This window comes from Apteryx rowi, unplaced genomic scaffold (genome assembly GCF_003343035.1).
Source record: "Apteryx rowi isolate R43461 unplaced genomic scaffold, aptRow1 scaffold_16, whole genome shotgun sequence".
Lineage (NCBI taxonomy): Eukaryota > Metazoa > Chordata > Aves > Apterygiformes > Apterygidae > Apteryx > Apteryx rowi.
Genome location: NW_020447863.1, coordinates 5,062,617 through 5,075,037, shown reverse-complemented (window position 1 = coordinate 5,075,037; position 12,421 = coordinate 5,062,617). Strand labels below are relative to the sequence as shown.

Genomic DNA, 12,421 nt, shown 5'->3' with positions numbered 1-12,421 from the left:
CTTTGTCTTCACAAAGAGAAAGTAAGGTTCAAGACCAAGCTGGCATTAGCATCAAGAAAAGGGCATGGGACCTCCTGCTTTCCAACTTGGTAGTCATCGCTCCTCCATCCCTTCTGTTCAGCTGCAAACAATTGCCTTTTTTTAGAAAGCTTGAAATGGGGACTACGAAAATAACATCTCTGAAAGAAAGGGACAAAGTGCTACCTCTGCTGACAGCAGCAAAGGCTGAAGGCAGAAAACCCATTTTGTATAACCTATATCTCATTATTCTGATGACCTTAAAAGTGAGTGACGGAAAAATGCTGGTTGGATTTAATTAATTAGAAAAATTGCGTCTCCTCTTCCCTAACCATGGATTGATTCTTGAGCCCTCTGCGCTGAACTGTGCCAACCACTTCTTTACCTGAGGTCATTTGGGACTGTCAGTGATAACACCCCCTTCAGCACTCAGCGCAGCACTAAGCAGGAGCAAGTGCAGCATCCCCTCTCCACCATCACAACTGCATCCAGCCCTGACAACATTTTTTAAATGGTTTAAGGACTTGTCTGTCAGTCTTCATTACAGACCAGACGCTCACAGAGAACACTAAAACATGCTTCTTTTCTCCAAAAGTGAAAAATGACATTGCAATCACATTTTCTAATGGCTAAGCTTTGCAGTACTTCACATTTGGAGAACCTCATGCAAAACCACTGAGTCTGGGAAAACTATAAACTTCACACACAGAACTGTCTCACAGAAGAGCCAATCATTTTGCTCAGTGATCCCCATACTTGTGTGTCAGAGAAATTAAGTTATTTCCAACTACTTAAAACTTTTAGAATTTAAGTGCTTCTTTAAACAGTTATACCCAACTACCTACATAAGAGTGCCTTGCACCCATCTCATTTGATGACTAGTAAGACACTGCTCTTTCAGATACATATGTTAAAAGCAGAAATCACAATTATTGAGGTGCGTTTCAAAATTAAACAGCTATTTTGCCCAAATATTGCTTGGAACTTCAAGCAGCTGCATTGGTAAGGAACAGACATTAATTGTACCTGTTAACTGTATCTTCATTTAATTCAAAAAGAGAGTAGTTTTGAGGCTTGGGAAAGCCTGGAATAATTGTGACATTCAATATAAGCTACAATTCTCTCCAACTCTCTCCTCAAAAAGAGACCTTAGGGTAAGGACTTCATTTTGCTTGTTGGAGGGCTCATTCCTTTCATTTTATACTTCATTTTAGCTAGAATAATATAAATTCATTTAAGTATTCATATAAAAAACCTCTTTTGGCTGCTGTCACCACTGGCAGCAGTGGTGGCAGCAATATCTGGCTGTACTGGGGCAAGCTGTTTCAGTTTGAAGTGTCTTGCTCTCCACAGCTGGGAAACCCTAGACTCTCCCAAGGAAGTAAAAACTATCCTCTCTACTTTCCAAAAGGTAACGAATGTTTGCTTCAGCGGCCTAGAAAGAGAATCTGCCTCCTGCAAATTATCAGTGCCTAGTCAATCATCTCTTGTCTGAGAACAGGGCACCTATAGGGCACATGTACACAACACACAACTATAAGCAGGGCATAAGACTCAAATAACTCTTTCTTTAGTCACCGATGGGAAATTAACAGTTTCCATAGCAATTTAAATCAAACATTGCAGAAAGACAAAAAGAGAGGATTTGCTTTTAACAGCCAGCGAAAGAAAGAGTCCCCTATTTGCTGGTGCAGGACAAGTCCCATACAAGGATGACGTTCTTCCCAGCAGGCTGGGGGTGCCACTATAATGCAGCAGCCCGAGACGCCTCGCCACTCACTCCTCAGCGCGTGTAGTTCTTGGGGAAGAGCTGGAAGAGCTTGCCCTCCTGCGTCGGCTCGAAGCCGTACTTCTCCAGGTTGCTCGGGTCGAACGTGCCTGCCTTCACGTCCTTCTCGATGCTGGGGGCCACCACCTCGGTGAAGAGCTGCTTGGCCGTCATGGGCGGCTCGGAGCCCTCGGGGGCGCGGTACGAGACGTAGGGCTTGAGCTTGAAGCCCTTCAGGTCGGGAACGACGAACTGCGGCACCATCTCCCTGATGAGGATGAACTTCTTGTTGCAGGTGAGGACGCCCAGCTTCTTGGCGCCGCGGCCCTTGTTGTGGCTGCGGGGGCCGCGCTTGCTGGTGAACGGCGCTATGCGGTCGGCGCCCCGCACCAGCCCGCGAGCCAGCTCGCTCAGCAGCCCCATACCGGGCCCGGCAGCGCCCCGCGGCCGCGGCTGCGCCCGGCCCGCGCCCCCCGCAAGGCCCCGCCGCTCCGCGAAGGCACCTCACCTCAGCGCGCTCCGGAACCCGCACACGCCAACACCGCCCACTCCCATTGGCCGGAACGCAGCAGCCAATCCGCAGCGCCGGCCGCCGGGCGCGGGGGGTGGACACGCCCTCCAACCAATCCGCGGCCAGGAGCCGGCGGGGTGGGCGGGGACATCCGCCCCGCCCCGCCCCGGCGGCGCGGCGGAGGGCGGGGGGCGTTCCCTCCGCGACCTTCGCCCTCCCCCGCTCCCCCTCCCCGCGCCTGACCTTTGACCCCTGCGGGGGCGGCTCCGGGAGCGGCGGCAGGTGAGGGGCCGCGCCGGGTCGGGCCGGGTCGGATCGGACCGGGTCGGGCCGCCTCGCCCCCGGGGCCGCCTCGGGCTCGGCTCGGAGCGCCGCGGGGCTGGGGCGGGCCAGGGCGGCGGGCGCTGGCGGCGGCAAGCGCTGACTCGGCGGTGACTCGGGCGCGAACTTGCTCCTTTAGTTTCCCTCTTAGGCGATTTTTTTTCCTCAACGAGGGGAGGAAAAGCGAGGCCGAGCGCGGGCTGCGCCGCGGGGGCGGCGGCGAGGGATGACCCCGAGCTGACCGGAGATCGTCTCGGCCCCCTGACGCGGGTTAAAGCTCCGGCCTTATTTCCCGAAGATTTTTTTCCATGGGTGGAACATAATCGGGATTTTTTATTTTTGCATTTTCCTTAATTAGTGAAGGTATGACCCGAGGAGTTTTGGTTTGTAGCGCTGGCGTGGGGGAACCTGGCCTGGAAGGCTGCCCAGCGCCTGTGGGTGTTTTCTGTGTTCGTGTTTCGATATTTGCCTGAGGAAGTCTCATTAAAGAGAGAGTGCTGAGGAGCAGCTGCCTTCCCAGGTGTTTGAGTAAAGTCCTGTCATATCACCCAGCAGAGAACTTCATTAGCTGTCATTACTGGTAACTCTATTTTTCCTTGAACAACTTGCTTCTTTTTGTTGCCCAGTGAGGAGAAAAAGGGGTAATGAAGAAGAAAGGGGGGAAAAAAAAGCTGTTCTTCTTGAACTGGCTTGTTATGCCAAACTGGAAGAGCAGTTCTCCTATGCTTTGCACTGGGGAGTTAAAAAGAGTTTGGATTATAGGTTACTGTCGCCTCTTAACTTTGACTTCTTTCTTTTTTTCTTTTTTTTTGTCTCTGCTATACCTCCAGACATGGATGAAGAAGGCAACAGCACCAGCCTTGAGGTACAGTATGCTTTGCCATATTTATTTCCGTGTTAATATTTCTAGAAGCTGAAAGCTAATTTACCCAATACAATAACATTTGGTCTTTAGAGGCAGTGTTTTTATTTTGAAAGACCCTCTCCTGATGCTTTATCCTTTCAAAACTTTTAAGATTTGTTCCAGTTTTTGTGTGTTTTTCTTCTTGATTGCAAACCCTCCACTCTGTTTCTTTTATATTCTAAGCTGTTAGCAGGAAGACACAATTTAAGTACCTTTGCTTCAACAGTGCATTTGTAGCCTAAACAGGGAAGAACTGCAGAATTCTCTGACAGCTAGCTCTTGTGTTTATTCTTAATAGTAGATAAGAAACTCGTAGTCCACTGAGTCATGTGGTGCTTTTGGTAGTGATGAAAGATAAGGCCTGTGACAGGAAATAGTTATTCTAAGAACTAAAATACATATACGACATGCTTATACATAGGTTGAAGGTGTTTTGTTAAAATCCAGTCTCTCTAGTCAAAAGGTCGGCATGGGGACTGGTGTGCTTATAAGCTACAAGGAAGTCTGATATTCTAGACAATACTGATTTTAAGGTCATGCTTTTTGTGCTGATAAGCATATTCCACCACTCCCTAAATGGGGTATGTCTCACTGTTTGCCTTTGATTGCAATATGAAGTTGTTAAATTCTCGGCAGAGCTGCTTGTTGTTTTGTGCTTGGTACTCTGCATGAGTGTGAGAATTCTTTTAGGTAGCTGTGTGTGTTAATTATTGTGAAAAATCGTTAAGAGAAAATTAAAAATTCTAAATCATTTTGAATTTTTTTTTCTTGGAGAAAGCACGCGTTCATGATACTCTTAGAATATTATTGCTTGATTTTTCTGATGCGGCAAGCCTCTTTTCAGGGCTGTTCAACAAGTCTTTTGTGGAGTGTTTGAGAACTGCTGAGGGTGTGTAAGGGATGCGTAAAGTCCTTGAATCCAGGTGCTGATTGTAGCCCTGCAAAGAGGCACGGAGTGACTTCGTAGCCTGCCATCTTGTTGTGAAGAATTGCTTACATGTCTCGGGCATCTGCAAGGTCACAACCTGTCTACTTGCAATCTCTTGTTCCATGTATCTGTGGTCGCTGTGCTTTGCTTTTCCCAAGGGATTGCCTCTGTGCTTTAAAACGCACCTGCAGAGCTCTGTGACCACAATTGTGGGAGGAATGTTGATGATTACAAATACTGGTGCGAGCACCTTATGAGACCCACTTCGTCTTTCCTGGAGGTCTGAATTTCTTCTTTCCCCTCTCGCCTTTCTCTGAGGCATGAGGGTTGTGCGCGTGCATGTGCGTGTTTTATTCTTTTATTCTTTTGCTCGTGAATTTGTTTCTTCTCCTCATATAACAACAACGTGACTGTCAGTTGGTAACTAGGATTTTCCTTATTATTATACAAATCAGTACGATCTCAAATAATTGAATTGTGCTTATCCCTGACACCGTCAAGGGGGAATATGTTAAGTGTCCACATTAGACTTTGACAAAGAACAGTGAGTTCTTGGTATGAATGTGTTGTATTTGTTGCTAACGAATTTTCAGCCTTTTCTTTGTTCTTGTCACTTTGCACTACAATATTTGGGCCTACTCCAATCCCGCTAATAATAATCCACCATTAATCATGATAGAATTAGTTTGACTAATGTTGGGAGGATACGTTGTTGACATGTTCTGTTTAAAATGACATAAGAAAATCAACTTTTATGTATACTTAAGACAGTGGTCCACTCTGGTCAGGCAGGAGTTTGTTTGGTCTGTAGAACCGGGAGGAACTTCATGAGAGGGACTAGTTTGGTGACTCTCAGGGTGCAGTTCTACTTTTCTTTTGGTGGCAAAATTAAATTAAGACGTCACCCAGCCCTGGAAATAAGGGCAGAAACAGGGTCCAGAACTGCATATAGTACTTAGGATACAAGTGCTTGTAGAGTTCAGGTAAGAGTCAAGACTTGCAGGGTGACACATCTGTTCTTGTACTCTGTTTCCTGCTTGTTCTTCACACTTAGTTTGCCTTTCCCCCCCCACTCTGGTAAGTATTGAGCTGGCATTTGTGAGACTGTACCAGCAAGATTTTGTTTTTGAATAAGAATAGTCAGAATGGCTTCAAGGACTTCATATGTGAGGTTAGAGCTTTTTCCCTATATGCATAATTTCTGTTTTATATTGAATTTCATCTGCTCATTGCTCATTTTCTCAGTCTCATACAGCCCTTTTTGCAATGGGTGTGTATGTCTTCTGAATAAATTTCAGTTGCTGGAAACTAATTTCACCTCACTTTTGGTGCTAGGCTGTGTTACCAGTAGGTGGAACCCGAATTCTTCAGTTTGTGGAAGACAGAATACAGACCACTATGGTAAGTATCAACCAGGTGAAAAATCGTGCACATGCCAATAGTGGGAACCTGCTTTAAGTTCCAGGAATTTTACTAAGGCACGCTCAAAGTTTGAGTAGACTGAGAGTTTGTTTGATTCTTCACTGGTGCTGCACGTAGGGCAGGAGTTGATTCCTGTCACTTTATTGCATGCGCATTTAGTTGATCAGCTCGTAGATCTTCAGGGGAAGAAAGGCTGAATATTCTGCCAACCTGAGTTTAGGAAGGAGACACTGATACATTTTAAATTTAAACTTGTTGCACTTCCATGTTACATTTTAGTTTAAATCAGTGTTTATGAATGTGCTTGACTTTCAGATATCTTACTGAGCTAGGTGTTCTTCAGCCCTCCAAAAAAACCTAACAATTTTTAACTTCAAGAGTTATTAATTTTTTTCCCCCCATAAATTCTTCTCACAGTTGACTGGAATTGCAATTGGAGCTGCAGTAGCATTATTCCTTATAGGAATTGTTGTGTTTGTCGTTTACAGAAGAGTGAAACAATCTAGTAAGTACTCAACAGCTTTGTATGTTTTAAAAACGGTTTTATCAGTGGTTAATCCTCCTTTAGTATTTTCCTAGTATTATGTGGTAGATTCTGCGCTCACAGTAGTTGCTTACTGCGAAGATAGTGGTTCGTGCAGGAAAACAGCTTTAAAAGGACAAAGAACTTGTACTGATTCACTTGCACAGATCTGAATGTAGAATTCATGTCTGTCATGTGCAGGGCACTGGAGATTTTTATTTAGTTAGTGTATGATAGCCTTAATATTAGTTGGTATGTAAATAATATCAAACCTGATGTGATTTTGCTATTGTAATAGTGGGAAACAGATGAATTAGAGGTCTCATTTTGGGAGATAAAATTAACTGATCTTTGTATCTGTTTAGTGTGTTCTTTTACCTCCCCTGGTGATTAAGCAGAGCCTCAAGCCAACTATTCCCTAGCCTGTCTTGGCTAACCAGAGTTGGGTAATCTTGTATTAATTTAGGTTCCAAACTCTGGGTACACTACCTTGCTTCTTAGTAGCCACGAGCTGGAACTGTTATGAGGTGGAGGAGTTGATAACCTGTGCTCGCTGCTCTTTCTCCTTAACGTGAAGCTGCAGATGGTTTCTGACATGATGCTTCTGTGTTCTAGAGCAACTGCAACCGCATGTGCCTCAATACAGATTTCGCAAGAGAGACAAAGTGATGTTCTATGGGCGGAAGATCATGAGAAAAGTAAGAACGTCTGGCATTGGGGAGGAAAGTAAAGATCAAAATCCAGTTTGGAAAGCATTGTAAACGTTGAAGTACGTCACCTGCTTAGCCTGGCCCAGGACTTTTAGCCTATTAAGTTTCGCTGGAATTCTGGGGATGTTTCAGGACTCCCTGGAATTCTGCGTGATTTGCTAATGGGAACAGCAGTAGCTTCTTCTGGCCAAAACTTCCTCCTTTCAATAATATTTGCAGACCTTTGGGATGGTGGTAAATCAATGAATATCTAAGTCCCCTATGGAGCTGGTAGTTGATTATATATTCTTGGGGCACATGGCTACGTGTACACGTGTGAGCCGCGCTTCGGGAGCGATGAGAACTGGGTGGTAACTGAGAGTGTGCTCCTTCATTTACTTCCCCTAACTGCCTCGGAGTAGCTGATGCTACTCTTCTGCATTGGAGTGCTAGCTGAAACAGTCTGAGACCAGCAGCTAAGCAATAAAAAACATGTTTTTGTCTATATTCAGGATTATATTCAAGATATTATTCAGCGGTTTTATTCAGGGTTGTCTCTTTCAAATAGTGACCTCCAGTACTGCCGTTGCGTTCAAAGCTGACGTCTTCTTTCCCGTGCGAGGAGATGGCCAGTCTGTCTGTGGAGCAGATAATCATGTTTACCTTTCTGCAGTTTACCTGCAAAGAGCACTGAGCACTTCAGCATATGAGCCTGAGTCGTCTTAGGCTATTGAACTGCAAATAGGACTTGTCAAACTATCTCATTAGAGACTGTTCAAAAGGGGGATATCCCAAGACTGACCTCTTTACCTTGGACTGGAACAAGAAATACCACCCCTGCCCTCTTGTTCCTGTGCTAATATCGTTCCTGTCCTGTTATTCTAAAAGAGCTCTTTAGGAATCTGTTTCTACATGGGTCTAGTTTAGAATCAAACTAGATCCAGGTAGAAGTAGATTCTTAAAGAGCTCTTTTAGAATAATTCTTCAAGCCTATGGCTGCCTATATGTTTTTTTTTTCTCTCTCTCCTCTCTCTCTGTAATTGGCAGTACCATCGTTCAGAAGAATTCATCTTTTCACAGGTGTAAGGAGTGACTATGTCAGTGCAGAGATTTTGCATTTGGTTTTGTTATGAGCTTGTACAATAAGACCTGGAGCTCCAAGACCTGGAGGTTGAGGCGACTTCCTTACTGAACATTTCCCATACCAAAATCTATATAGCAACCTTTTGGAGCTCCCGGCCCACTTTTGGTAAACGTGATGCTATTGATAAGCCTGTCTTTGAAAAGCTGCCTCTTAGGCAGGCAGGGACTTGCCCCCTGAGTAGGAATGGGACTGGCCCCTTTTGGGACCACAGGCAGAGTGTGGGTAGCGAGGTCTTAACAGCTCTGCAGGATAATGTGCGTGGGTGCGGGTGTGCACTCACATCGTCTGTGTGCTTCCAAACAGCACACGTAGGAAAAAAGATACTGATGAGTAACCTTTCTTCGTTAGTCACATGTAGTTGAGGAGTACTTCGTCTTTTGAGCTACCGTAGCAGGCTTCTGCCTCGTAGGCTGCAAAACTTAGCTGAATTCACTTCAGCTAAGTGGACTTCATAATTAGGAAGGAAATTATTCCCTTAACCTTGCATTTACGTTGCAGATTGGGCTTCATGTAGAACTTGGCCAAAAAAAGTCCACGCAAAGAAATAGTGTGTTGCCAGCAACTTCTTAATTTTAGTGTTCTTTAACAGTCATTTATATATAACACACATAAATAAAGATGCTTAGAATTCCATATGGTAAAATCATGTCAGCTATTTTTTTTGTTTTGGGGATTTAGACCTTGCTTTCTGCTTTTATCCTGAATGAGGCATAGAATATTACAAACTAAACTCTGATTGTCCTTTTTGTATTTTTGGTAAAATACCAAGCTTTTACTTAATGATTCTTGAAAGGCCTGATTGGAAACAAGCAAGTCTCCAAACTAATTAAAAAGATTTTTATTTTATTTTTATTTTTTGGTGAGGGAAACGTTTTCCTGGGATTCAATTTCTTGAGAAACGAAAGGAGAGCTGGTGATGGTTTGAAATGTTTTCTTGGCCTTGCAGTTGTTGCATTTCTCCAGAAGGTGGCACTCATTTACTGTTAAAAATAAATGAAAGCATTACTGCATGTCCACGTGTTGCTACAGCTTGTCACCAGCTCAAAAGTGACTCAGGCCCTAGCTTGTCAGCATAACAGACTATTATAGGAATACTGGTGCTTTAACTATTGCTTCTGTGTCCAGTATTGTGTGTTCTTGAGTGAGAGCTGTATAGCCAAGTGGTTTTTTTTTTTTTTTTTCCTTCCAATCATCCATTACCACGGTAATAGTTGCTTATTAAAATGAAAGTGTACTTCATTTTTTTCTAAAAAGAAAGAGATCCTGGAGCAGGTGTTGTTTCAGTCTTCCAGAGTCTTATATGAGTGTGTCACTTTGCTCATGTTCTAAAGACCTGCTAGATAAGTGGTATCCTTTGTAGGATCAGAACTGGTGTTCTTTACCTATCTATCTGTATTTTTAGGTGATGTTTTTGTTTTCCTTGTCTCCTCCTAGGTTACAACGCTTCCAAACTCTCTGGTTGGGAACACCGTGCCTCGCCAAAGGATGCGGAAGCGGGCAAAAGTTTTATCCTTGGCTAAAAGGTACTTGGGCTTCTGGGGAGAGGAGAATTTATGCCACGGAGGCTGCAGGGTGAGCTATTACAGGAGATGCTGGGATCTCTCTCTCCTCTTCTGTTTCTCTGTGCTGTGGAGCCTCTCCCTAGCGTAGCTCTTTTCCATAGCTGTTCTTTTACGGTCATTTGATATGTGAGCTGTACATCAGCCTGGTATTTTGCTGGGAAGGTTGTTGAAATAGAGTGGCTATCCACACGGTGCTGCCTCTAGCTTTGGTGAAGAAAGCCAGGAAAGGAGCAGTCGGAGAGTGGGCTGCTGCTGTTATGTCTACCTGGTGACGTGGTATGGCGTACGTTTAGTGTTGCAGTCCACCTACAGTGTCAGCGTGCAGCCCGTTGTTAAGACTGAAAGGAAGAGAGTTCCTGATCTTTCTGATTTCTGTTTATTTTTGCTTTTCTTCCTAGGATTCTGCGTATTAAGAAGGAATGTCCAACTCTGCAGCCAAAAGAACCACCTCCCTCTCTGCTAGAGGCGGACCTGACTGAATTTGATGTAAAGAATTCCCATTTGCCATCAGAAGTGCTGTACATGCTTAAAAACGTTAGGTAATGTTAAATGGAAAGAAAAGTTTGAAGTTTGGTTTTGGCGGATGTTCAAGTGATCTAAATACTTGGTAGTTTATATAAAGTGTTAAGTTTTACCATTGTGTGGTGAAACTCTCTAAGCAGTTGGCTGAAAGTTCATCTGAGGGTAAGGAGAGAATAAATCTAACTTTTAACTTTCTAGAAACATTAAGAAAATAGCTGAGTGCATAAAGAAAAAGGTAGTTTGGTTCAAATTTGGAGATAATGATGATAGAGCTTTTCTAACTGGAACAGATTTCTGTTAATGCATTTTTTAAAATTCCCTTTAGACTGTATCAGACACTTTTTGGTACAAAAAGGCACCATAATTGGCAACAGTTAATTGGATTCTAGACTGACAGCTCTCTAAACTGCAGATTTTTTTTTCTTCTCTGGCTAAAAAAGTTACAAAAAGAATCAAAGTCAACTTAATCCTTAATAATAAGGGTTGGTCTTTGTGCCCGTTCAGTCAGTGGTTGTATTGCTGACACAGGAAAGGAGATGAGATTTTCAGCTCTGTAATTTTGGTGGTGTTTGTGTGTGTTCAGCCTTTTCTGTTATGATCTAGTTTAGTCCTGAAGGTCATAGTCTTTGACTTTTTGGTAGTCTAATAAAGTTGCTATTTAAGTCATTTAAACTTTCCACTGTGAAATTATGATCTCCTATGACTAATTGATGTTGCAGTAAAATTTGATTGATTGATACTGTTAATGGGAGCTAATGGAACTGTATCAAGGGCCCTTCTTGTGCTGTGCACTGAATGATCCAGGTTTTTTTCTGACTGCCTGGTGGTGATCGACTAGTTTCAGTACTGCAGGAGCCAGTTGCATATTACCTGCAGAAGACGGAATATTCCAAACTTACAAATACATTCAGACGTGGATTTTTTCCTATTCTTTTCAGCATCTTGTATGTTCTGGTTACATTGACAGGGTAGCTGTGCTAAAAGGGAAAGTTCCAAAGGGTGACTTCTCATGAAATGTGTGAATCTGTTGTAGGTTTTTATATTTCTTCCCCTTCAAAAGCCATGCTAGTGTTTGTGGGAGACTGGATATAGTTCCTTCTGTGCCTGCTGGCGTAGCCCAGAGTGCTACTCAAAAAGGAACTCCAGAATTCACAAATTTCAGTGTTTCACAGTACTTCTGCACTTTTGCCTCAGGGAGTTCTGCCCCTTCTGAGGTGACTACCATGCTACAAACACCTCTGAGGTTCCTCTGCTATTTGTACTGGGAGGTTTTGCTAATTTAGGAAGGATATTGCAAGGGCAATGATAGTCTTAAGTTTCTCTCTTCTGCAGAGAGAAAAAGGTTAATATTTTCTTTTCTTTCCTGCAGGGTTCTTGGTCACTTTGAGAAGCCTCTTTTCCTGGAACTGTGCAAGCACATGTTTTTTGTGCAGTTGCATGAAGGTGAATACATCTTTCGTCCTGGGCAGCTGGATAACAGCATCTATGTCGTGCAGGATGGCAAGCTGGAAGTTTGCATACAAGAAAGTGTAAGAATAAACTGCGCTGTGATTCTTGAGCTAAATCTGTTGGCATAGGGTATAGGTTGGCATGAATCATCAAACGTTGATTAAGCTTGAACATTTGAATCATACAGTGCTTTGGAGGAGGTTACTTCCAACCTTTCAGGGCCATAATGTTTATTAAGGTCAAGGTTTTGAGCTGTGGTCCCCCGTGTCCTCAATGAGCGAGCTAAACACAACTCTCAGACATTCTCAAATGTCCTCGCAGTCTCTAGCTGCATTTGGATGGTGGTTATATAAAATAGTTAGGTATACAAACCAGGATAGTGGCATTAGGAGAGACCAAAAACACTACATCCCTGAATATTTTAGCCTGGTGGTCAGGGGAATTCTTCTGGGAGGTGGAAGATTCGGATTCACTTCTGGTTAGACAGGGAAAAGAAATCTCCTCCCCCCTCCTTTCCTGATTGAACTGTGTGAGCGTAGCTTTAAAATGTGAACAGTTTTCTGATGGCTGAAAAAGCATTTTTTTGTGTTTACAAATTATCCCAAATTTGCTGATTTCTATATATTTTTGGATTTGGCTGTTCTTCATATTGTACTGACT

At 43.6% G+C, this 12,421-nt stretch overlaps 2 protein-coding genes across 6 annotated transcripts in view; one reads left to right on the top strand and one right to left on the bottom strand.

Moving 5' to 3' along the window:
- Nucleotides 1-1,566: 1,566 nt before the first annotated feature.
- On the bottom strand, nucleotides 1,567-2,262 carry MRPL41 (mitochondrial ribosomal protein L41). Its single transcript, XM_026059674.1, has one exon. It carries the CDS (start codon nucleotides 2,207-2,209, stop codon nucleotides 1,802-1,804), a length of 408 nt encoding a protein of 135 aa, XP_025915459.1. The 5' UTR covers nucleotides 2,210-2,262; the 3' UTR covers nucleotides 1,567-1,801.
- A 198-nt stretch (nucleotides 2,263-2,460) lies between these two features.
- The window catches only part of PNPLA7 (patatin like phospholipase domain containing 7), a 129,252-nt gene continuing 119,291 nt past the window's right edge, over nucleotides 2,461-12,421 (top strand). Inside the window, exons 1-8 of one of the 5 annotated variants that reach the window (XM_026059647.1) lie at nucleotides 2,461-2,579; nucleotides 3,449-3,483; nucleotides 5,786-5,851; nucleotides 6,290-6,377; nucleotides 7,011-7,093; nucleotides 9,663-9,751; nucleotides 10,189-10,329; nucleotides 11,682-11,841. In XM_026059647.1, the coding sequence (XP_025915432.1) occupies nucleotides 3,451-3,483; nucleotides 5,786-5,851; nucleotides 6,290-6,377; nucleotides 7,011-7,093; nucleotides 9,663-9,751; nucleotides 10,189-10,329; nucleotides 11,682-11,841 (660 nt within the window). In that variant the 5' untranslated portion in view covers nucleotides 2,461-2,579; nucleotides 3,449-3,450. Of the gene's footprint in view, nucleotides 2,580-2,748; nucleotides 2,982-3,010; nucleotides 3,199-3,448; nucleotides 3,484-5,785; nucleotides 5,852-6,289; nucleotides 6,378-7,010; nucleotides 7,165-9,662; nucleotides 9,752-10,188; nucleotides 10,330-11,681; nucleotides 11,842-12,421 lie in introns of those variants that run through there. The other 4 variants (XM_026059644.1, XM_026059645.1, XM_026059646.1 and 1 more) reach the window with 4 other exon arrangements.

Bases quoted from the DNA above. Each gene is read 5' to 3' on its own strand.
- MRPL41 (XM_026059674.1), bottom strand. From the start codon at position 2,209: ATGGGGCTGCTGAGCGAGCTGGCTCGCGGGCTGGTGCGGGGCGCCGAC.